Raw genomic sequence first — 23102 nt, 5'->3', positions numbered from 1 at the left:
GTTCAAAACATGCAACCTTCTCGGCCTCCATGTTGGGAAAGGCAACCTTCATTAGTGATACAGTGGCCCCTTCTCCTCTCCTCCTTTCCCTCCTCCTCGTCCCACTTCCCTTTCCCACCCCCTTGCTAGACTATACTGTACACCACTATATTCTATCCTATACTCTCCCCTGCTTTTCCTCCTCTTCGCCCTCACATCCATACTCCTCACCCCAACTTCCCTTTCCCGTCCCTTTCTAGACTGCACTATACACGGATACGCTATGCTTTACCCCCCTCCTCTTTTCCCTCCTCCTCACTCTCACTTCCCTTTCCCCATTTCTACACTGCACTACACAAGGCTATGCTATGATTTACCCTTCCCTCCTCCTTTCCTTCCTCCTCACCCTCACATCTCAGCCTCACTTCCCTTTTCCACCCCCTTGCTATACTATACACGGCTATGCTATACCCTTCCCCTCGTCCTTTCCTTGCTCCTCACCACCACATCACTCCTCCTCACCCTCACTTCCCATTCCCACCCCTTGATATACTATACTACGATGACTATGCCATGCTTTACCTTCCATCCTCCTCGCCCTCACTTCATTTTGCCGCCCCCTTGCTGTTATGTGCTATGCATTGCTATGCTATACACGGCTGTGGACTACGTGCTTTTGCCTGCGTGACGCCATACATGGCTATGATATGCCTTACCCTCTGCCCTCCTCCTTCAGTTCACTTTCTCGCACCCTTACTCTACCATACTACACATGGCTTTATACAAGCCTGCGTGACGCTATACATGGCTATGCTGCGCTTTACTCTCTCCCTTTTTCCTTTCCCTCCTGTTTAGCTTCACATCACTCCTACTCACCCTTACTTCCCTTTCCCGTCCCCTTACTATACTTTACTATACTTGGGTATGGTATACTCGGCTGTGCTATACGTGGTTTTGCCTGCGTGACGCCAAGCGACGACATGAGATGACAGCATACGACAGCCCGACCCTAAGAGAAGAAGAAATAGTAGCACAAAGAAATTGATAAATGAAAGCGCTGACTAGCAACGGTGCGTTTATTCCTTGAAGCAGCAACATAGTACTGTTCTTGAGACTACGAAAACCGATAAGGATAGCGAAAAGGGGAGACAAAGCTAACGAAGAAGAGACGCTGAAACCGAATGCAACAGATATTCGTGACTTCTGCTGGTGAAAATAGTACTGAAGACTGTCGTGCGCCTTCATCCCGCTACATGGTGCCATAGCCTTTGAGTATTGCCCAAGATATTTCGGACAGCTCTCAAGCACTGGTATTTTCCAATGCATCTGTGACACTTCTAGGCGCCACCGTTGACGTCGACGGTGGTACCTGTGACGAAAGCGCTGTCGGGGCCACAGAGGAAGGCGACCACGGCGGCCACCTCGTCGGGCATCGCCGCTCGGCCCATCGGGATACCAGCAACGAACTTCGAACGCTGCGCCTCGTTGAACGCCTTGACCATGGGCGTGTCCGTCATGCACGGTGCCACGGCATTGATGCGGATGCCGCTACTGGCAGCATCCGCCGCTGCTGACCTGCCAGTGTGAAGTGAAGTTTGAATACAAGTCATGGACACAGTGACCACACTGAATGAATCACTTGCGTAGACTGTGGCGGAATCCCGAGAAAACCTGCTTTTACCCAGATCAAGACAAACTGCCTTGTACAGAAGTTGCCGCCAGGCTCAGATCTGTTTATCTTGCACTGAAGCAAAGTTCATCTGGCGCACAAATCTATAAATTCGCTTGCAATTTTCACTTGCCAATCTCCGAGCACTTCTCACACATATCTGCACTTGGCAAATTCGTGTACTCCGCCTTGAATTGGGGAGAGACTGAGTACATAACCGCAAGAGTACAAAAATGTTCCAAAAGCCGGGTGAATTCATGATTGTAACAGGTTTACTCCGACTTAACACAACAATTATGAAGAAGGTGGGGCAAAAGAAAACTATCGGGATCGTGGTCACGACGCATCGGCTTGCAACAATACAGGGACCTTACTTGCAACAACAACCACGGCCCCATACCGGACGTTTACAAGGACACATGTGACTAGCGGACTGGTCCACCTCCGCTTATTTATTGCCAGTGTATACTGAGGAAGCCGCCTGCATAGGTAGTGAAACGTAAGAGTACATAGCTTTTTAACACGAAAGTGTTTTATGCCGGGGTCCACCAAGACTTCAGTGACGTATTTCTGTCACGGAAATGTCGTCGAAAAAATATACACGATCAGATGGCAACGAAAAAAAGTTCCGTCAACCGGGCATCGAATCCACGACCACTCGGTCCGCAACAATTATATGCCGGGCACGCTAACCACTACGCCACGGTCACAGACTCTAGATGCTTTACAAACGCGCCTTTTATATCTACCACTCTACTAGTTGGCGGTTTGGTGTTGCCTTCTGGAAGCGGTAAAGTAAATTAATTCGTCATTACTGTGGCCTCCGCGATTAGCACCTGCGACGCGTTACACGTCCCTCCCTTTCGGCGCGTTTTCAATAGACGTTCAATTTTGTCAATGCCTTAACACACCGCGAGGTGGCCACCTTAGCCAAGCGTCGTAAAAGCGTCGGCCTCGCTCATAGCTCTGCGACGCGCGCCTGCCTCACGTGGCTGTGACACCGCGTTCCCCGCTCACACGTTCGCCCCTAGAAAAATCGCGGCCGGGCTATCGGGGCGGCACGACGCGCTTTGCGTTTCCCTCAAGTCCGGCCGTGGTGTTCAATCACATTTTAACGTGCCGCGGGATGGCGACCAAGTTCTGCGTCCAATCTATGCGACGCTCTTCTGGCTATCACACCTAGTTCTCTGATTACACTTTCACCGTTAACTACTACAGCTACCACAAGGGTTTGTTTAATCATTTAGCAGGGACGTTAGTCGTCGGGATGTAGATGTACCACCAATCATGAAAGTGGTCAAATCAACGTTAAACGGTGCTATAGCTGCCAGACATCAATATACATTGTGCAAGCTCTTATATCAATGTACAGTAAACATTCAGTTACTTCTGTAAGGGCAAGTTTTACTTTCGTGTTATACCGATTCCTATGACGGAGGGATCAACCATGTTTTTTTTTTTTTAAATTTCGATATGGTGTTTAGGAGATGGCACTTTTTTATAGCGCCGGCTACTCCTTTTCCCAGGTAATAGGATTCGTGAAAATAACAGCAATGAAAAGAAAAAAGATACATAAAAAAGCAGCTACGCAGAGTTCATGCAAGTCCATTCATTCACAGAACAACGCGAAAAAACAAAACACGGTCCCGTCACATTACACTATAGTTCACGTAAAATACAGTTACATGAACACCATATATGCATGCTGTAAATAACGCTACACAACATCCAGTCACATACCAGCGCTGAAATTGGCAAAATCCAGTCATAGGTACGCAGAATGAGTTCTTAAATGAAGCAACACGTAATGCGACATGGTCAGGTCAAATTATAAGCATGGAATTAGTCTAAGAAGGTTTTCTAAATAATTTTCGAGAATACCACTCCCTTCTAGGAAACTGTTCACTGCTATTAGTGCGCGTTTTTGCAAGGCTTGCGTTGGCGATGGACCTGGGATTTTTCGGAAGCTGAAGGGCCTACGGGTCCAGTGCCATTAAACCTCGTATTATTTGTAGTCTTTCGGCCTGATATCGTGGGCATTCTAATAAATATGTTTTACATCTTCATCCACGTGTCCACATGCGCATTCTGGACTCTCTGCTCGAGTAATTTTGTGCAAAAATGTTTTGTGTACGCTAGCTAGGTCGATCGCTCACTCACTCACTCACTCACTCACTCACTCACTCACTCACTCACTCACTCACTCACTCACTCACTCACTCACTCACTCACTCACTCACTCACTCACTCACTCACTCACTCACTCACTCACTCACTCACTCACTAATAGCGGCTGATGTTAAATCTACTGCTCGTCAGTTTGCTGCTAATGAAACTATACATTGAGGATACGTTGAATTGTTATCGTGGCTGAAATACGAGGAGCGGACAATGTCACGCACCGACATGCTACGTCATCATACGTTTGCCAGGAAGGCAAGCAATCACGCATTAGTGAACGGGAGATTGCTCTAATACAAACATATTGAGAAGGTGTTAGGCAAGTGAATTTGCACCCTGTTTCAGCTGCTTTCTCTTAGGATGGATGGATAAGGGTCTACCCTTTAGATCGGGCGGCGCCTCACGCCACCTAGCCGTAATACAGAGTGAAGTACTAGCCCTATGTAGGTGAAGGAATTTTCACTCGTGCCTTAATTGATTGTATCCACCAATCAGATGACCTCCTCCTGGTTATTTCTACCCGCTTAAAGTCTCTTTTGCCTTCACTGTCCCTAAACCCCAATACTTTGAACAATTCTGCGACATTTTCTTGAACTACAGGGTGAAGCCCTTTACAGACCAGTATCAAGTGTTCAGCCGTTTCCTCCTTCTCTCCACACGCACTACATAACTTGTCTATCCCTTCGTATCTGGTTCGGTACGTCTTGGTCCGCAATACTCCCGTCCTAGCCTCAAACGGCAGAGAACTACCGTGAGAATTATCGTAGATCTTTTCCTTGGCAATTTCCTGCTTGAAAGTTCGGTAGGTGTCCCTCAGTGCTGATTTCGTGCTCATCCCTATTTTCCACATGTCCCTCTCCGTTTCTTTCACCTTCTTCTTAACCGATAGTTCCTTTTGGCTCCGTCTCCTGCCGTTTTCTAAGTATTTACTTGTCACTTTTCTGTTCACTTCCTTCATTTTGTATCGACATTCCTCATTTACAGATAGCTGAAAACATTCCTAGCCCAACGCTCCTCCCCCCTTTCTCTCAATCACTCCTCAAATTTTGTCTTGCTGCTAGCCTCCCTGCCCTCAAATGATGTCCATCCCATGTCACCTTGTATTCCATGATTTGGTGTATTCCCGTGTGCTCCTACAGCAAGCCTACCTATGCCACGTTGCTTATTTTCTAATCTTGCTTGAACCTCTGATTTCATACACAAGACCGCGTTGCCGAATGTCAGACCAGGAACCATGACCTCATTCCAGAACCCTCTCACAACATCGTACCTATTGTAATTCCACAGTGCCCTATTTCCTCGTCCTCGTCAAAACGGCGACACCTCGCCAACAATGCTTCACATTTGCAAGCATCTGACCAATTACCTGACAAAGCATGCGATGGCTGCCTTGGTGGCAGAGTACGCAGCGAGGCCTGGTCGCGTAGCCCTGGCTGCAGCGCTAGAGATGTTCACGATGCTGCCACCGGTGACCTTTTGCCGTAGCATGCTGAGCACCGCGGCTTGTGTAACCAAGAAAGTCCCCTGTAGTTTCAAAGAAGAGCATAAAACGACCATCATTTTCAATAGGTGCAGGGACAGGAACAACAGGTCGTTTGTATTAGACCGACTTTGTCACCTGCGCCAGAGTTGGATTCAAAGAGAAGAGAGGGAGAGATAGATAATAAAATGAGAGAAAGGCAGGGATGTCAACCAGAACCTGCACTAATGGAGGGGGATAATGAAAGAAAGATGGAAAGGAAAGCTGAGAGAAGAGCAAGCGCGCGAAAAAAGAAAAATGAAGGTGCAGAGCGGGAGTTCTATATATAGCCTATCCAATAGGCCACAACCACGCAAAACGTTCACTAAGGTCTTGATGGATTTTTGGTGCAACGACAGTTCGGGTCGGCATTCTTGCACTGACTGTTCCGATAGGGGTCTGTCGTCAAGGCGTGCCAACGCAGCAGCTAGCGGCAGTCTGTGCGTGCTGTAGCGAGGACAGCGACAAAGAACGCGTTCTATCTTTTCTTCGCCGCCGCAGTGGTTGCAAGCATCACTACTTCCCATGCCGATTCGGAAGACAAAAGATATGGTGGAAGCGACACCAAGCCACAGTCGGAAAAGCACCGTTGCCTAGAAATGCAAACGACTAACCGGCTGTAGGACACATCGAAAGAGCAGAAAGCTAGTGGGCATAGGTGTCCGCGGGGTTCTCCGCATCTCGCCTTCCCCCCCCCCCCCCCCCCCCCCCCCCACCTCTCCTTTCATTGGTCATGTCCGAAAGAAAACAAGCTCCTTCATGGACGAAAAAATTAAAATGAAGCTAAGACATACTGCTCCCAACGGCCTGACATTGGTCCTAAGCTTTCGGGGGCTAAGGCTGGAAGTAAGCAGTTCTTTGAATGCAGCATCAGGGGTCATCGGTTGTCATTATCGTCAAAAAGCACGCTTTGTCACAACCCTGCGCATTAAAAAAGGCGTGAAGGGTCCGACCGAGCAAAGATTAGGGGGGGGGGGCTCCCCCGCCCCTCCCTCGTGCGCACGTCTGTGCTAGTGGGCGCAGTACGAGAAAGGAAGATATATAGGTGACGTAACACCCGTTCCAGTTGTCAGCTATTACGTTCTATAACAAGATTTAATGCTGTATGGGTTTGCTTAAAGGGACACTAAAGAGCAAAACAATCTTTCTCGCATTAGTAAAGTATAGTCTTCCACGACACCAAAAACACCACTTTCTGCGCGAAGACGCTTAATAAGCGAGAAAACGCGCAAAAAGAAAATACAGGTGGCGACGCCACCTTGGAATTCCCGCACCATTTGCCGTGACGTCACATATTTTTGACGGCGCCTGCTTGGGCCTACGTAGTTCCTAATCGCTCAAATCGAAGTACATTGTCCTCTGAGGGGGCCAGAGACTTAACATAACGAGTTTGTGGAAATTTCGTCGAGACAGTGGCGCCAAATACGTTAAATGCTCTTTGAAGTCTTTTACGTCACGAATTACAAAGTTCGGCGCGAGATTTAAAAATGAAACTTTGAACTTGGTTTTCTCCTCTAATAATAAACTTATGGTGGTGAAATAAACTACACAAGAGTTCTCCGAGCACGCTTTATCAATCTAAACCAATTCATTGTTTCTCTTTAGTGTCCCTTTAAGTCTAATCGTGATCCCTCTACGAACATCGTAATGGCGAAGTCGCGTTCGGGCCCAGGCAACGGCTAGCGTCGCAAGGCCGCGTACGTTGTTATCCGGAAGCGAGCCTACATATGACAATAACAGCTTGCGGGGCTTGCCGGCAAGCCCGCACGTGCGGGCAATTGACGGGACCATGGCCTAAATATACCACGGCTTGTGCGTACGCGGAGCTGGGCAGATAAATACACGGAGCCTCCGAGCACACTTTATCAATATAAACCAATTCATTGTTTCTCTTTAGTGTCCCTTTAACTGCCAAACGTATAACGCCACAATGGGAGGGACTGCAGTACAGAGTGCTTTGGCGTTCTGCTCCGATTGGAATACGATCACCATGACCGGGAATCGAACTCTGTAGTACTCTGTACCCCGTGCTCAGTAGCATAACGCCATAACCAACGAGTCATTGCGACGAGTAGAGCTCTAAAAATTTTCAGCCACAGGAAGCAGCACCACAACCCCTGTCAACACTTTATCAATCTAAACCAATTCATTGTTTCTCTTTAGTGTCCCTTTAACTGCCAAACGTATAACGCCACAATGGGAGGGACTGCAGTACAGAGTGCTTTGGCGTTCTGCTCCGATTGGAATACGATCACCATGACCGGGAATCGAACTCTGTAGTACTCTGTACCCCGTGCTCAGTAGCATAACGCCATAACCAACGAGTCATTGCGACGAGTAGAGCTCTAAAAATTTTCAGCCACAGGAAGCAGCACCACAACCCCTGTCAACACTTTATCAATCTAAACCAATTCATTGTTTCTCTTTAGTGTCCCTTTAACTGCCAAACGTATAACGCCACAATGGGAGGGACTGCAGTACAGAGTGCTTTGGCGTTCTGCTCCGATTGGAATACGATCACCATGACCGGGAATCGAACTCTGTAGTACTCTGTACCCCGTACTCAGTAGCATAACGCCATAACCAACGAGTCATTGCGACGAGTAGAGCTCTAGAAATTTTCAGCCACAGGAAGCAGCACCACAACCCCTGTCAACACTTTATCAATCTAAACCAATTCATTGTTTCTCTTTAGTGTCCCTTTAACTGCCAAACGTATAACGCCACAATGGGAGGGACTGCAGTACAGAGTGCTTTGGCGTTCTGCTCCGATTGGAATACGATCACCATGACCGGGAATCGAACTCTGTAGTACTCTGTACCCCGTACTCAGTAGCATAACGCCATAACCAACGAGTCATTGCGACGAGTAGAGCTCTAGAAATTTTCAGCCACAGGAAGCAGCACCACAACCCCTGTCACATCGGCTCAATGACAATGGCATGTGTAGCGCTGCCTAAGACGAGGTCGCTAACTCGATTCGCTACATTTTTATAGGGAATCAATTAGCTCAAGCCCTTGTAGTTAAACTAAGGGGCACACACAGGGATCTTGTAACTAGTCCACTATTTTCCTACTGGGCTTTAGAAAGTTGCTTGAAACTTGCAGGCACCACCACCATGTCCGGTACGCGCTTTCGGCAAGCGCCGACAAGCTTTAGGCACCGAAGCAATTTCAATTTCATGGTATTTGCCAGTAATTGCAGCGAAGAGCATTGTGATGCTGACCCTAACAGGACTTGAACGGGATCGTGCCTGTAGCAACGCGATACCTTGAACGGGTGCGGCGGGCATGCGTATACGTGCACGCTCTAACATGCCCATGGGTTGAAGTAAAATAAAACTCTGATCAATGTTTCATTTTTGGGGCGGTGATGCTAAATCGTGCAAGCAGTTTCAGTCGCTCACATCAGTCCTGTCATAGTGTGTGTGTGTGTGTGTGTGTGTGTGTGTGTGTGTGTGTGTGTGTGTGTGTGTGTGTGTGTGTGTGTGTGTGTGTGTGTGTGTGTGTGTGTGTGTGTGTGTGTGTGTGGTGTGTGTGTGTGTGTGTGGTGTGTGTGTGTGTGTGTGTGTGTGTGTGTGTGTGTGTGTGTGTGTGTGTGTGTGCGTGCGTGCGTGCGTGCGTGCGTGCGTGCGTGCGTGCGTGCGTGCGTGCGTGCGCGCGCGCGCGCGCGCTTTTACTTTACAGATGGAAATTTCGGGAACTGTTGAAATTGACACTACAGAAATGTTCCAATCATGCCACTTGATTTTCTATAGTTCATTGCCTTTGTCATTTGTGCATTTTTTGTATTATTTTCCTTAGGCCAGTTCTTGCTCAATCTTGTGTTGCATACATTTTATGCAACTGTTATTGCTTAACAAGGCAACAATTTTATGTGTAATTTATCATTGTAACTTAGTCTGCAACGACTCCACTGGAGTCAACAGCATTGTGAAATAAAATAAATAAATGAACCAGTAACAAATAAAACGGAATTCGTCAGATCACACATTGTTGGAAAGCGATTCATTGAAGAGAAAAAATGAGAGATCCCACGCCTTGTGGGAATCGGTTTCATGCGAAGCAATCAGCGAAACTATGCTGCATCTTTTGGCTTTGAGCCAAGCGTTATGAGGTGTATCGACGTGTTTTTATAAGAGCAGTAGTTGTGTGCACATCGTGGCCTTACCAGGCACGTCGACTGCACTAGCGTTTAAAGGGTAACTTATGGCCTGACGTAACATCAGCACTTACTTTAGAGCACAGACGTTCGTATTATCGAAACGAAGTGCACATTACGGTACGATGGTGTGAATATCATACGTAACTTTCGTTAGCGTATCCCTCCGGGATCGAGCAACGCTTGAATATAGCTTGCATAATTATACGTATAAAATGTAATGTTTATTAGACTTCCATGAAAGCGGACCCAACACTTGAACCACAGTTGACGTTAACTCGGCATGACGCCTGTATCATAGGAGTACACATGTAATGTTTGTTGCTTTGTTATAAAATTAGACACCCAGTACTGCAACCACAATTGACGCTGCACCGACATTAGGCCTTCATAAAGTCTTTTTCCAAAGCAGTTTCAAGACGTGGCGTGGCTCTGTGGTAGACTACCTGACTGCCACGCAGAATGCTTGGGCTCGATTCCGGCTGGAATCCTGAGTTTAAGGGCGAAGCTCCTTATGCCGTGGGTCTGTCCATCCTCCGTTTGTTTGTTTGTAGTAGCCACCTCTAGTTTGTGAGAAGCGCGCGTTCTGGTATGCAGTAGAAGAAGAAGATGACGTTGACGAGTGAGACTCTCGTGCGTGTTCGCCTGTGTAGCGTTCTTTCTTCTTTACTACGTCTCGTGTTTTCAACGACACCCGAAGACAACATTTCAGAAGTAACGCGACATGAGGCTCCCTCTTGGCGCGCTTTCTCTTTCGCACCTCCTTGGCTCGGAGTCGCCGGATGGAAGACAAGGCTACAGAGACCCACCCACGAGATAGCCGTTAACTTTGCAGTGGTCAAACGTCGTGGCAGCCGTTCTCTTATGTTTTCTTTACTTGTTGTTGCCTTCTGCACTTCCCCGCCTACCATGTAAGCCTAGCTGGTTTTATGTCAAGCTTGTAGACGATGTGGAAAGGGACCCCATACGTACTGCGGTGGACGTTCTCTGTCTTACCGAGACGTGGAACGCCAAAAGACCGTATATCAAAGGATACGTTCCAGTCGTGTGCATCGATGATGCAGAGCATCTTGCAGGTGGTGTGGCCGCATACGTCAAACAAACAGAAAAGGCACAAGATTTGAAACTACTACCAGCGACACAGAGCCACAACGGTGAATATGCTGCCATCGATTTTGATAGATACATCATCATGACCATGTGCCTTGCACCCAATTTGTCGAGTGGGGATATCAAGACATTCATTGACACGGCATCGTGTAATTATGACAAGTACAAGAATATACCATTTGTGTTAGTTGGTGACCTGAATGTCGATATAACCGAAAAGAACAATGAGTGGTTCATACAACATATGGCAGCCAAATATGCTCTCACGTGCACGTCCTTTGATCATATGAAACCAACGACCATCCGAGGGACGTGTATAGACCTGGTATTTTCAAATTTCCAATAGACCTTTTTCAAGCACACGAGCGCCACCAACGGGCACGCAAGCGCTCATGGGAAATGTGTGTACGCCGTGCTGTAGCTTGCCGCTTGCGCCGTGCCAGGACTTCTTAGACACAGTGAATTTGACAAGGTGCAACATGTTACTGCGCAATTTAATCACGAACTTCAGTGTTTAGCTGCGACGGCCTCTCGACGATTTCCATCTGTCCCACCGTTGGACCAGTTGAGCGGCTCAGAAGCGTCACCTTTTTTATTGTTTTTTTTTTGGCGCCAGTGCGCCTTACGGCATAAATGAAAACAAAAAAACCAACTCGGTTGCCTATGAAGTGCAGCAGCGGTCTATGATTCGCGGATGCATTCGGAATCAACGTCCATCGACACTCTGGAAGGGTACAGTGTGAGGTTCTGATATTTAAGCAGTACACTAGAAAGTGTAGTCGGCATTTGGGGAAATGAGATACATTCATTGCGTCGCTCGCACCATATATGTAACGAACGATAAGTGCCCACTAACCTTCGTTGGTGCTATAACTACAGGTTGGAATAACACTTAGAGCGAAAAAAGAAAGTAGCAGTACAAGGAAGGAAATGCACAAACCAGCGCTCACACACAACTGAAAGTTTATTGCACGCGTGAAGAAAATCATATATACAGAAATGGGCGCGTCGCGCGTGTCATAAAGAGGCACGAAAAGTCGAACAACCAAGTCGCGTGCTTACAGTCGATTATTAAAGTTGAATTTCTTGTCTTGTAACGACCGAAAAGGTTGACTGACACAAAGTGTGGTGTTATTTGGGACATGATATGCCTCCGAAATTTCTCGCGTTGTCTGATTAGATTGATGGTACAAAATTACTGTGCTTTCGAAGATGGGATCACATTTTCATGACTGACAAGCGATGCCACATGAGACGGCTCCATTCAATGAATTTCGATGCTCGCTTAGGCGCGTATTAATACATCGACCAGTCTGGCCGATGTACATGTGGACACAAGAACGAGAAATTTGCGGTTAACTCCTACACAATTTACAAAACAATTGGCATGCCTCTGACCGCATTTTTCTTTGCGCACCACAGACCCATGCGACCTTAATGCGACTAAGCTTATTTGGGGCGGCAAACACAACCTTCACCCCTACATCGCTTCCCTACGTTCTTCAGGGCATGCGACTTCTTATACATATGTGCAATAACTACAATATTTCTAGTTTCTTCATTATTTACGAATGGAGGATGTCCGTATTAATCTTTCTTTGCCATGCGAACAGAGTTTCGCCAACCGATACAACGATACGCAGGCTCCCGCCTCTTTGATCACTTTGCAGCTGGAAATTACTGCTCATCTTATGTGCGCAAGTTTTTTTTTTCCTATGCCGTGCGTAATCATGAAATCACAATTCCTCGTTTAACAATATCCGAATGCGCCGACGCGAAATTAAACACCGATTTCGCTGAACGCGGGCTATACTGCCCACAAAAATGCTCCGCAGTGAAACTTAAAAGCAGATGTATCAAGAAACTGCAAATTATCAGAGCAAGGCATCTCGCAAGTTAATTCTAGTCCCATCCCCTTTTTCTTTAAACACGTTTAGAATGTGCTCACTTCTTTGTACAGCGCGTGATTTGTCAATTAAAATGAAATAATCATCTGTATACCTGAACACGGTAACATCTTCCTACAGTTTGGTTAAACCCGATCATGAGCCGCTATGACATTAAATGCCATAGCGGCTTGTGAACAAGTAATCATTGAATAAATACGAATTGAATAAATACGAAACGATAACACGTTTTGACTGCATGTATCGGCACGTGATAACTCGCATGCCGCTTAACTGCTACATCCGGTATACATCTGCTCTGTAATACCTACACTGACTGCATCATTCCTTTCGCATTTCATGCGCAGAGACACACGCAGGTGCGTTCAGACATGTGTAGTATTTAGGATTTAATAGTCAACCAGCGGCGACGCGTTTTCTTTTTTTTCGTTTGGTGCTCCCCCGGCGCCAACGAGCAGCGAGCGACGGAACAGCCGGCGGGCTCGCCGTACACACTTTTCCCATAGTGCTTCGCGCGCCCGCGGGGGGGGGGGGGGGGGGGGTTTGGGATTGCTTGAAAAAGGTCTATTGCAACCCGTACAGGAACCGCTATCCCTTCATTTCACGGACCACAAAGCCGTGATAATGAAGGGACAACGCAAGCCAAGCATCATCTAATTAAGAAAAATAAAAGTTTGATGTTTGTAAATACACCGTGTTTCTCACTCTTTATATGATGATTGATTGGGCGTTACACAGAAGATTCACGGTTTACTGATGATTCCCTCCGTAGCTTCGCCCCACTCATCATCATTCACCAAGTGGATATGCTGTGATTTTTTTATTCTTTGGATTCGTCGGGTCAACGCTGCCGATGTCGGTTTTTCTTTACGCTCTCGCATTCGAATTACCAATGTCTGTTCTCGCTGTTTCTGGGAAGATATAAACTGTCAATCACCTATGGCGCATACCCGCTTACTGTGGCCCGTGGAATACGGGTATGTGCCACACGTGTCTGAAGGAAAGGGTTTGACGACATACGCAGCAGGACTTTCACGTTATTCATGTCATGACCAAACGGTCATATCCGTCAAATCCTCTTACCCTCCCATGCCAACTTTGGTCTACACCAAGTTAAGGAGGCGATCACGAGAGCACCCAGACGTAGGCGGTTAGATAGATAGATACGTAGATAGAAACGGCCAAAGTGCCTGAGGTTCGCTAAGAAATGCTTCGCATTTAATAAAAACGTGAAACAAAGCATGATTGCCAAATGGTTTTACCCGCAGGTTGACTCTCAACATTAGGTCGAATTCATCCACTCCAAGGTCCATGAATGGCTTTGGTGGTAGCAGTATGCCGGCACAGTTGACGACGATGGACGCTTGCTCTCCTCTGGCCCCTTCGAAGTTCTCAAATGCATTCTTCACTGATTGAGGACAACCAACGTCCATGTGAAGAGCCCGGTGTTCGGCTCCCCCTGATGGCTCTAGAACGAGACAGAATGGCCCCGCCCCGCCTGTTACTCTTTCTTGGCGAGTCCTGCCACATATGTAACTCCCTTTCATAGATACACGTTGACTCTCTATTGGAAATCATTATACTCTCTTTTCGAGAGTCGCGGGAGGGGCGACTCTGCAAAAGATTTGACATGCAAAGAGAGTTCTATATGAGGCCAGCCAGGACTCGCCAAAAAATGTAACGGGTAATCTTCTTCTTTTTTTTTCCTTTCTTATAGTGTACAGATGAGTAGCACAACATCCAGATGGGCACTGCAAGAGACTATCATCATCATCATCATCATCAGCCTGTCTACGCCCACTGCAGGGCAAAGGCCTCTCCCATGTTCCGCCAATCAACCCGGTCCTGTGCTTTCTGCTGCCACGTTATTCCTACAAACTTCTTAATCTCATCTACCCACCTAAGAGACTATACACGTATAAATGCGGCTTCTTAACACTGACTTGCAACTTTGAAACGAAAACAGTGTCACGAGGTGTCTTGTCAATCAAGTACAAACCTGACAAGGCCTTACAAAGGTTAAAAAAAGAAAAAGAAAGCAGTTTTTGATACCTTGGAACAGTTATGTTCGTCGACCACGTATGCATCAATGAAGAATTTCAATATCAACACACGATAGCAATGGCCGCACGAATCCTCCCCCCCTCCCTCCAACTTTTTTTTCTTCTTAACTTATCGCAGAAGCTTCACGGTGTCTTTTGATAGGAAGGCAAGTAGTCACTCATAGTATTCAATAACCGAAAAAGTGCACCTAGTTCTGGACACTGAAATTTAGAACCCTTAATATAACAAGGACAAGTTCACAGCATGTACTGCCATGAGCAATATGAAAGGGAACACCAAATTCGTGTTTAATCAACGATTATACTTGTGTAACTGATGATATCGATATGAATGCGACCTATTGACTTGCGAGAGGTACCTTTCTACTTGAGCAGTGTTACAAATAGCTTCACACTAGTCAACTCCGTTCAGCCGCTATGACCTTTAAAAGTTCATATCGGTGTTCCCTCTCTTATTTGCTCACGGCTGTGCATGTTTCTGAAAGCAGGAACACAACTACAGCATGGCAAGAAGGACATTATGAAAATTCCGTGTAGGCAGATATGACATACGTGCACGAGAACTGGATATACTCCGATACATAGACTGCAATAGCGACACCTTTAAGTTTTAAACCAATGAAGCGAAGTACTCAAAGACATACTACTTCACGAAAGATTTTTTTTTTCAGTTTCGAAAGTTTGCCCAACGGCACACAGAGTTAAATATATACATGGAGGCCGGTTTCCGCTATATACATCAATAGTGCTCTATGGTGGGGCCCGTAGAGCCACAAATCATAGTCCGGTGGTCTCGTCGGATGAAGGCCCGCTGTTCTCAGGCAGCGCCGACGTGCGCAAAAGTTAATACCGACGCTGCGTGTTCATGCGCACTGAATCTAAAATTGTTTGTACACGTTGAGGAACTGCCGTCGTTAGCAATGTTTCCGGCTTACTGACAACTTTAGGTGCTGTTCTGGACATTGTCACATTCCACCATTGATCAACACTGACCGTCCCAGAGTTCAGATACGGCCTCTCCGATTGGCTTAAAAAGCCACCATTACGAAATTTGACAATATGGTGGAATTTGAGTGTCCAGAATAACACCCATGGTCGCGAGCTGTCGCCAACGAGCACGCCGTGAATAGTCTTATATACTGCAATCAATGTATATTACGGTACATAATCGCTAACCTTGAAGCAACGCCAGCGTGGCGTTGGCTGCCTCCAGATTGAGATCTGCCACCAGGACGCGGGCCCCTCTCTGGGCCAGCAGGCAGCACACGGCGCGGCCAATGCCGCTGCCCCCGCCAGTCACAAGCGCCAGGCGTCCACGAAACATGTCTGCTGAATGCCGCGCCTCGCCCATCGGAACAGCTGTGGCGAAGTTACAGTTAACGCTTTTATTTGAAGCTACGAAAGAAAGCGAACTTAAGGGCTCGTTTTTCCTTTGTTAGCTACTAATGAGAACTAACAGATAGTCAAGCGAAGGAAAGTCTGAGGGGATGTCATTTGTAGTAACTAGGATATAAGTGTGAAGAAAGTAAAGTGCACGAAAAGACAACTTGCCGCCGGCAAAGACCGAACCTGCAACCTTCGAATAACGCATCCGATGCCCTACCAATTGAACTACGGCAGTCGGTCCTCCCGTACACTTCATTAGCTATATGTGTGTGTATCTAAACGTGCGAGTGTTAGCGCCACTAGTAATCATGACGGCGAGTGTGGAACATTTTTTTTTGCCTGCTGGCGTTGCATAGACCGTGATCTTTTCGCGAACTGCCAGCTGACCAACAATCTCTCGCACCTAAGGCATGAAGACTGCCAGAAGGAGACCTTCACTATGAATGAACGAAAGAACGGGAACTTAAGGGCTCGTTTTCCTTTGTTGAGACAACTTTAATGAGAACTAACAAACAATCAAGCCAAGGTAAGTATAGGGTAAGTATAGGGGATGTTATTTGTAGAAATTACGATATAAGTGTGAAGCCGTCATTTGAAGCTATCATTTGCCATTTTCATCAGCATGATTCATAGCGCGTACTACCACATGGCGGGAGCGCAAGCACGCACGAGTTACGCACGAGCTCACTCACTGTCTCATAGATAGATAGATAGATAGATAGATAGATAGATAGATAGATAGATAGATAGATAGATAGATAGATAGATAGATAGATAGATAGATAGATAGATAGATAGATAGACGACAGAATGTCCTTAGTTCTCCCACTATTTATTTTTTGCCCTTTCTCTCTAATTTTCTGCCACCAATAGTATAGCCGTCTCTTGTTTTACGCGGCAGCAGCGCCACCTCACCGTAGTAAACAGAAAGAGGTCGTTCTGCCCACGGCCGCCTGGATCATCGCCGCGCGCCCCGATCCAGGCGGCCGTGTTCTGCCGATGGCGGTCTCGGAGGCCCTGTATATCTTCTTGCATGCGCGACAGACAAGTAAAATTGGTTGATTGGTTGTGTCTTAGCTATGTCGGCTATGTCACAAACCGCAGTAGGCGGTGTACAAAGCTTGACGTTTATAGAGTGTTCTGGCTCTTCAGTAGGTTTCTTTGTGGCGCACATACAAGACAAGACAAACTAAATGAACATGTAGACACACAGGGCGCTCTCTCTGTCGCTTCCTCCGCATGCAGCGAGCAGTAAGTTTAGTGTAATTCAATTCAGAGGACGTTGTCATCGAGGAGCGCGCGAGTTTGGACACCACACGTTCGCTAAGTGGTAAGCAATATGAATAGATTTCGGCCAAATAAGGAGGTCAGGCGGATATGCGCGTACAGCGCATATTCAGGCGTAAACATGCCGACTAGAAAAATTTAAGAGCTCCTCCCTCAGCAGGCAAATGGGGGCAAGGGAAGGTTGGCGTGTGCGTGCCAGACGTTTCTTTCTTTCTTTCCTACACCACCCCTTACGTAATGCCCCTCCTACAAAGGGGGGCCTTTAAGGTAATAAACTGAACTTTCTTTCTTTCTTTCTTTCTTTCTTTCTTTCTTTCTTTCTTTCTTTCTTTCTTTCTTTCTTTCTTTCTTTCTTTCTTTCTTTCTTTCTTTTTATTGCATTGCGTAATGCTCCCTCCTAACTGTTTCCTTCCTCCACGCCAGGAATCGGGCCATCATGCACGTGCTTAGCAGCGCAACATATAGGGGACAACTACGGTCATGCGTTTATATCCAGGCAACCATGAAATGAGGCAGTGACAAGTGACCTCGATAAAAGATCAGATTGCCGTATCAAAAACGCCTGATTGCCTGCAAGCCCACGCTCTTGAGACAACCATTATTAGAAAACGGCGCATACAAATGCGGATGTCACCGGCGCACTTTCGAGGGCCTCATTTTTGTGCATTCACCAGCGCTGGATTCAGTCTGGGTGGTGTTGATTCATCGCGTGCGAAGCCGCCGCTGCCGTCACCGAAATCTGTAAATCATAACAAGCTTTGCTTGAAGAAGTGTACAATTCAAGTCAATACTTACAGAACAGCTATGGACGCTTCGAAACAAGGCAACAGCCCCCGCGCTTGTGCAATCTGACGTCGCAGAGGGGCAGAAACACTCGGCTTCGGAATCGCAAAGGCTCCGTGTATTTATCTGCCGAAGCTCCGCGTACGCACAAGCCGTGGTATATTTAGGCCACGGTCCCGTCAATTGCCCGCACGTGCGGGCTTGCCGGCAAGCCCCGCAAGCTGTTATTGTCATATTTAGGCTCGCTTCCGGATAACAACGTACGCGGCCTTGCGACGCGCTAGCCGTTGCCTGGGCCCGAACGTGACTTCTCCATTACGATGTTCGTAGAGGGATCATGATTAGACTTAAAGGGACACTAAAGAGAAACAATGAATTGGTTAAGATTGATAAAGCGTGCTCGGAGAACTCTTGTGTAGTTTATTTCACCACCATAGGTTTATTATTAGAGGAGAAAACCAAGTTCAAAGTTTCATTTTTAAATTTCGCGCCGAACTTTGTAATTCGTGACGTAAAATGTTTCAGAGCATTTAACGAATTTTGGCGCCACTGGCTCGACGAAATTTCTACAAACTCGTTATGTCAAGTCTCTGGCCCCCCCCAGAGGACAATGTACTTCGATTTACCGATTAGGAACTGCGTAGGCCCAAGCAGGCGCTGTCAAAAATATGTGACGTCATGGCAAAAGGTGCGGGAATTCCAAGGTGGCGTCGCCACCTGTATTTTCTTTTTGCGCGTTCTCTCGCTTATTAAGCGTCTTCGCGCAGAAAGCGTGGTGTTTTTGGTATCGTGGAAGACTATATTTTACTAATGCGAGAAAAATCGGTTTGCTCTTTAGTGTCCCTTTAAACGTTGTCAGGGGCGTAGCCAGAAATATTTTTCGTGGGGGCAGAGGGTACGGGTTCAACCATATATTTGTGTATGTTCGCGCGTGCGTTTGTATGTGTTCCGTGTATATTACGACATGCGAAACTGAAAATTTTCGAGGCGGGGGAGCTGACCCCCCCCCCCCCCCCCCACACACACACCTCCCGAAATTCAACGCCTCCTGGCTGCGCGAGTGAGTGTTGCGAATTGAACTGGAACTTGCTGTAATTTAGGTGTAATGGTCTATGTATACTGAATCATGATGACATAGTTTCGACACAGTACGAAAGACAAGATTGGTAGACAACTGAATCATTGAATTAAGCTTGATAGAAGACAATGTCGCTGTTTTAGCAGCAGTTAGCCAACGTTAGAAAGTATTCGGCAATGCATAGTCAGCTCTAACCAGCGCTGGTAGCGTTCGAGTATACGTGATAGTTGAATTTAGTCATTTAGTCACAACTATCTTTATCAGATAGATAGATAGATAGATAGATAGATAGATAGATAGATAGATAGATAGATAGATAGATAGATAGATAGATAGATAGATAGATAGATAGATAGATAGATAGATAGAAACGGAAGGTCTGGTTTGTTGATTGATTGATTGATTGATTGATTGATTGATTGATTGATTGATTGATTGATTGATTGATTGATTGATTGATTGATTGATTGATTGATTGATTGATAAGGGCGAGAGGAAAATTGCTGCTATTAAAAATAGCTTGCGCAGAAAACCCAAAATCCGACGTACTTGTTTCGATTTCAAAGCGTAATCAAAAAATCTAAAAGCCGTACATTCGTTTCGAGAGCAGCAGCATATATAGTGTGCAGCTGCACTGACCGTTCAATTGCTGGAATGAAACACTGCCCCGTGCGATCGAACGTTCGAGCAGGTTTTGGTCTTCTGGAATCACAGCCGTCGAAAGTATCGCACTTGTTTGCTGGCATTGCCCTATATTCAAGAGACGCGTAACATGCGGTGGTATATACGCACATACCGGCAGCTTCGAGGAAGTGTTTGAAACGGGAGCATGGGTCATTATATTTCCTTTTCTTTTTTCGCTACATCATTTGGCTTCCAAAGCGCTGGTCCGAATTTCGTGGGTTTTCTGCATAAATATCTTTGTTTTCCTGCGCAATGCAGCCTGTTCGATTGAGCGAGCACTTTATATATATAAGTATATATAAACAGTTTTTTAGAAGCGTATACCTATTTATTGTACGGCAACCGAAGACAGACTCTCCATAATCTGTACATATATAGTAATATTATATATATATATATATATATATAATATATATATATATATATATATATATATTATATATATATATATATATATATATATATATAAATACATATATATGCACGCACAAACACACGAAACGACCATATCCGCTGTTAACCAAGGTAACGACATCATGCACTATGTACGCAGGAAATCAATGACTCCAGTATAATTCAGCATGTATAGATGAAGGCACAATCAATGAAATCCTAGTAAGTGTCAAAGAAACCCAACGCAAGTCATTGATAGTACTTATCAAATCGAACTCACTTAGACAGCCCACGTGTACATTTAATGCAGCGATGGACCGATCACTGCAGTCTGGCTAACCCATAGGCGTAACCATAGGCGTGTCTACCAGGGCTGGGGGGGGGGGGAGGGGCTAGGGGGCGCTAGCCCCTCAACTGAGAAAAGTTAGGGGGGCGGAGCCCCCCCCCCCCCACTTTTGACAGTACTCATTGTCAGCTGTAGACTGGGAAACTAACAAGTCTGGCAAAGTTTTACTTGAACGCAGCAATCACGTAATTAAATAATAAAACTTGTCCTACGATTCTGCTGTGAATCCGTGTCTCATGACCACGCACTGCAGTGTATGGCTCTCTGCGGTGCGGGCTGGAGCTTTGCGCTCCAGCATTGCAGAGGAAGCTGCCGCTCAGCATGGGCTCTATAACATTACAGCAATTAATCTGTCATGATTTTCTTTTTTCTGTCTGGCCTGAGATTTACGTGAGTGGTGACGCAAATACTGGCGGGAGCCGGTAAACGCCTTATGGACCGGTCAAACGCTCTTAATTTAGTTTCTTTCTTTGAAAACGAATAGCATCGCCGCTGCTCCATATCCAAGCTGCCGTGAGTTGATGAGTGTTCAGAAGTGTCGAGTGCTTTAGGTGTGCCGAGCCAGGATATCTAAAAAAGGTTTCCGCTTTAGTTTCCGACTAAACTGCTTCACCTTGCTTATCATATGGCAGCCTACAGCGATCGCGGCGGCTTGTAACAAGGCGATAAATAAGGTAGTTGACTCGAGCACATTCAGAAGCCCAGCTTTCAAGTTTGCCCCGTTACTTTATCTACCCGACCAGGGAGATGATCAGCGTCCATGGTTTTCTGGACAAAGAAGACGGCCCACCTGCAAAGGCTTGTGCCTGTTCCTAATATTGTTCATTTCTCTCTTTCCCGTTCTCTAAGCATAGATTAGTTCACAGAGAATAATATACGCGCACAAACAGCTCAACATCGCTTTACTACAACTGAAATGATCTGTTATACGCATGTGCATCCATCTCGTCCGCTGCTATAGAGAGCCGCTGCCAATGTGATTTGAAGGCAGCCTTCTTGAATTGCATTCCAAATGACACACTGTCCAGCTATTCCAAAAATGTTGTTATTGTTCAGCATAGTAATGCGCATAAGTGGTCATTGCGCGACGGATCACTTACGCGTCATTTGTTGCATCGTGGTACGAGCAGGTGCTGTGAGCATGACCTAGGAAATTTTGACCAATCATTAACGGCCAACGACCTATACGAAAGGAAACAACGCGGGGTAGTTTAACGTTATAACTGTCCGCATCTTTTCAAGAAAATTTGAGCTTACACAGTTTAGGTAGGCGTATTTAGTTGGAAGGGCCCGAGGGGAGGAGTAAAGGGCCATTTCCCCTCTTTTCCCTCCGACCAAGCCGTGAAAAGTAGGAGGGCAAGGAACGACACCTAGTATATAAATTTGTAGTCATTCAATTTCATAATCTTATTTATACAACCAGCTGAATGTAGTTGCCATGAATATTAATCGACTGAACTTGGTCTTCTTCTTCGGAAAGACTCTTGCAGTGAGAAAATTGGCACTCGGCTTATTCTGAAGACTTCTCCGAACTACCTTGATTTGTCAGCCACATGCTTTGTTTAATGAGTGACAATTTAAGGTATTAAAGTCATAGCAGGTTCTTCCTACCCATCGTATTTACAGCGCCAAACTGAGGCTGCCAAGTTTGCAGATGGAATGTTCAGATGAAGAACAGGTTAAATGTGGCTGTACTTCTTAAATTGACGGCACTTTTCCAGAATGTTATTAAGCACAGCTGAGTTGCGGCCCAGTCTGCACAATCTATTTGTGCAGCTTCTTCCCTATTTCAGACAGCAGTTTTGAAAAGTATTTACCTTTTCAAAACTGCTGTATTATATGTATACTGTAAACTCCTATATTATAAGCGTCATATTCTGTGTGTATATATATATATATATATCATATTCTGTGTTTGTACAACAGAATATCACATAAGGGCCCCCTTCACAACTCCCATGCGAGTTACGGGGCCCTGCCTTTATAACATAACTGATACGTCATCTTCATGTGAATAATAAAGTTTTTTGATTGATTGATTGACTCTCTGGACATATAAAATCACGTCAAATTAAGAGCAAATGCATCTCTCTCTCTCTCTCTCTCTCTATATATATATATATATATAATATATATACTATATATATATATATATATATATATTATATATATATATATATATATATATATATATATTACGCCACTGGGCGTAATCAAGGGTTTGAGAGATTATTATTATCATCAGCCTGAGTGAACTCACTGCAGGGAAAAGGCCTCTCCCATGTTCCGCCAATGCTTGCTGCAGCCGCGCTATCCCCGTAAACTTCTTAATCTCACCTGCCCACCTAACTCTCTGTCTCCCCCTCGCGCGCTTGCCTTCTCTTCAAATCCAGTCTGTCACTCTCGATGACCAGCGGTTGCCTTTCCTATGCGCTATGCGCCCTGCCCATCCTACGCCGTCCTTAATACCCGTTTGGTCCCTGACCCACTGTGCTCTCTTATTGTCCTTTAAGGTTACACCTTGAGGCTTGGGGGAAGCGAGAGTTGAACACTTC

At 46.0% G+C, this 23102-nt stretch overlaps 1 protein-coding gene across 1 annotated transcript; it reads right to left on the bottom strand.

Moving 5' to 3' along the window:
- Positions 1 to 1034: 1034 nt before the first annotated feature.
- LOC119387938 (estradiol 17-beta-dehydrogenase 8) lies at positions 1035 to 18275 on the bottom strand. The gene is made up of 5 exons (XM_037655520.1): positions 18059 to 18275; positions 15767 to 15949; positions 13790 to 13995; positions 5196 to 5353; positions 1035 to 1554 (listed from the first exon to the last, which is right to left on the bottom strand). The coding sequence occupies exons 2-5, from the start codon at positions 15939 to 15941 to the stop codon at positions 1317 to 1319; spliced, it is 777 nt and encodes a 258-aa protein (XP_037511448.1). The 5' UTR covers positions 15942 to 15949; positions 18059 to 18275; the 3' UTR covers positions 1035 to 1316.
- Positions 18276 to 23102: the final 4827 nt, after the last annotated feature.

This window comes from Rhipicephalus sanguineus, chromosome 3 (assembly GCF_013339695.2).
Source record: "Rhipicephalus sanguineus isolate Rsan-2018 chromosome 3, BIME_Rsan_1.4, whole genome shotgun sequence".
NCBI lineage: Eukaryota > Metazoa > Arthropoda > Arachnida > Ixodida > Ixodidae > Rhipicephalus > Rhipicephalus sanguineus.
The sequence above is the reverse complement of the archived record's forward strand: the minus strand, read 5'-3'. Positions and strand labels throughout refer to the sequence as shown.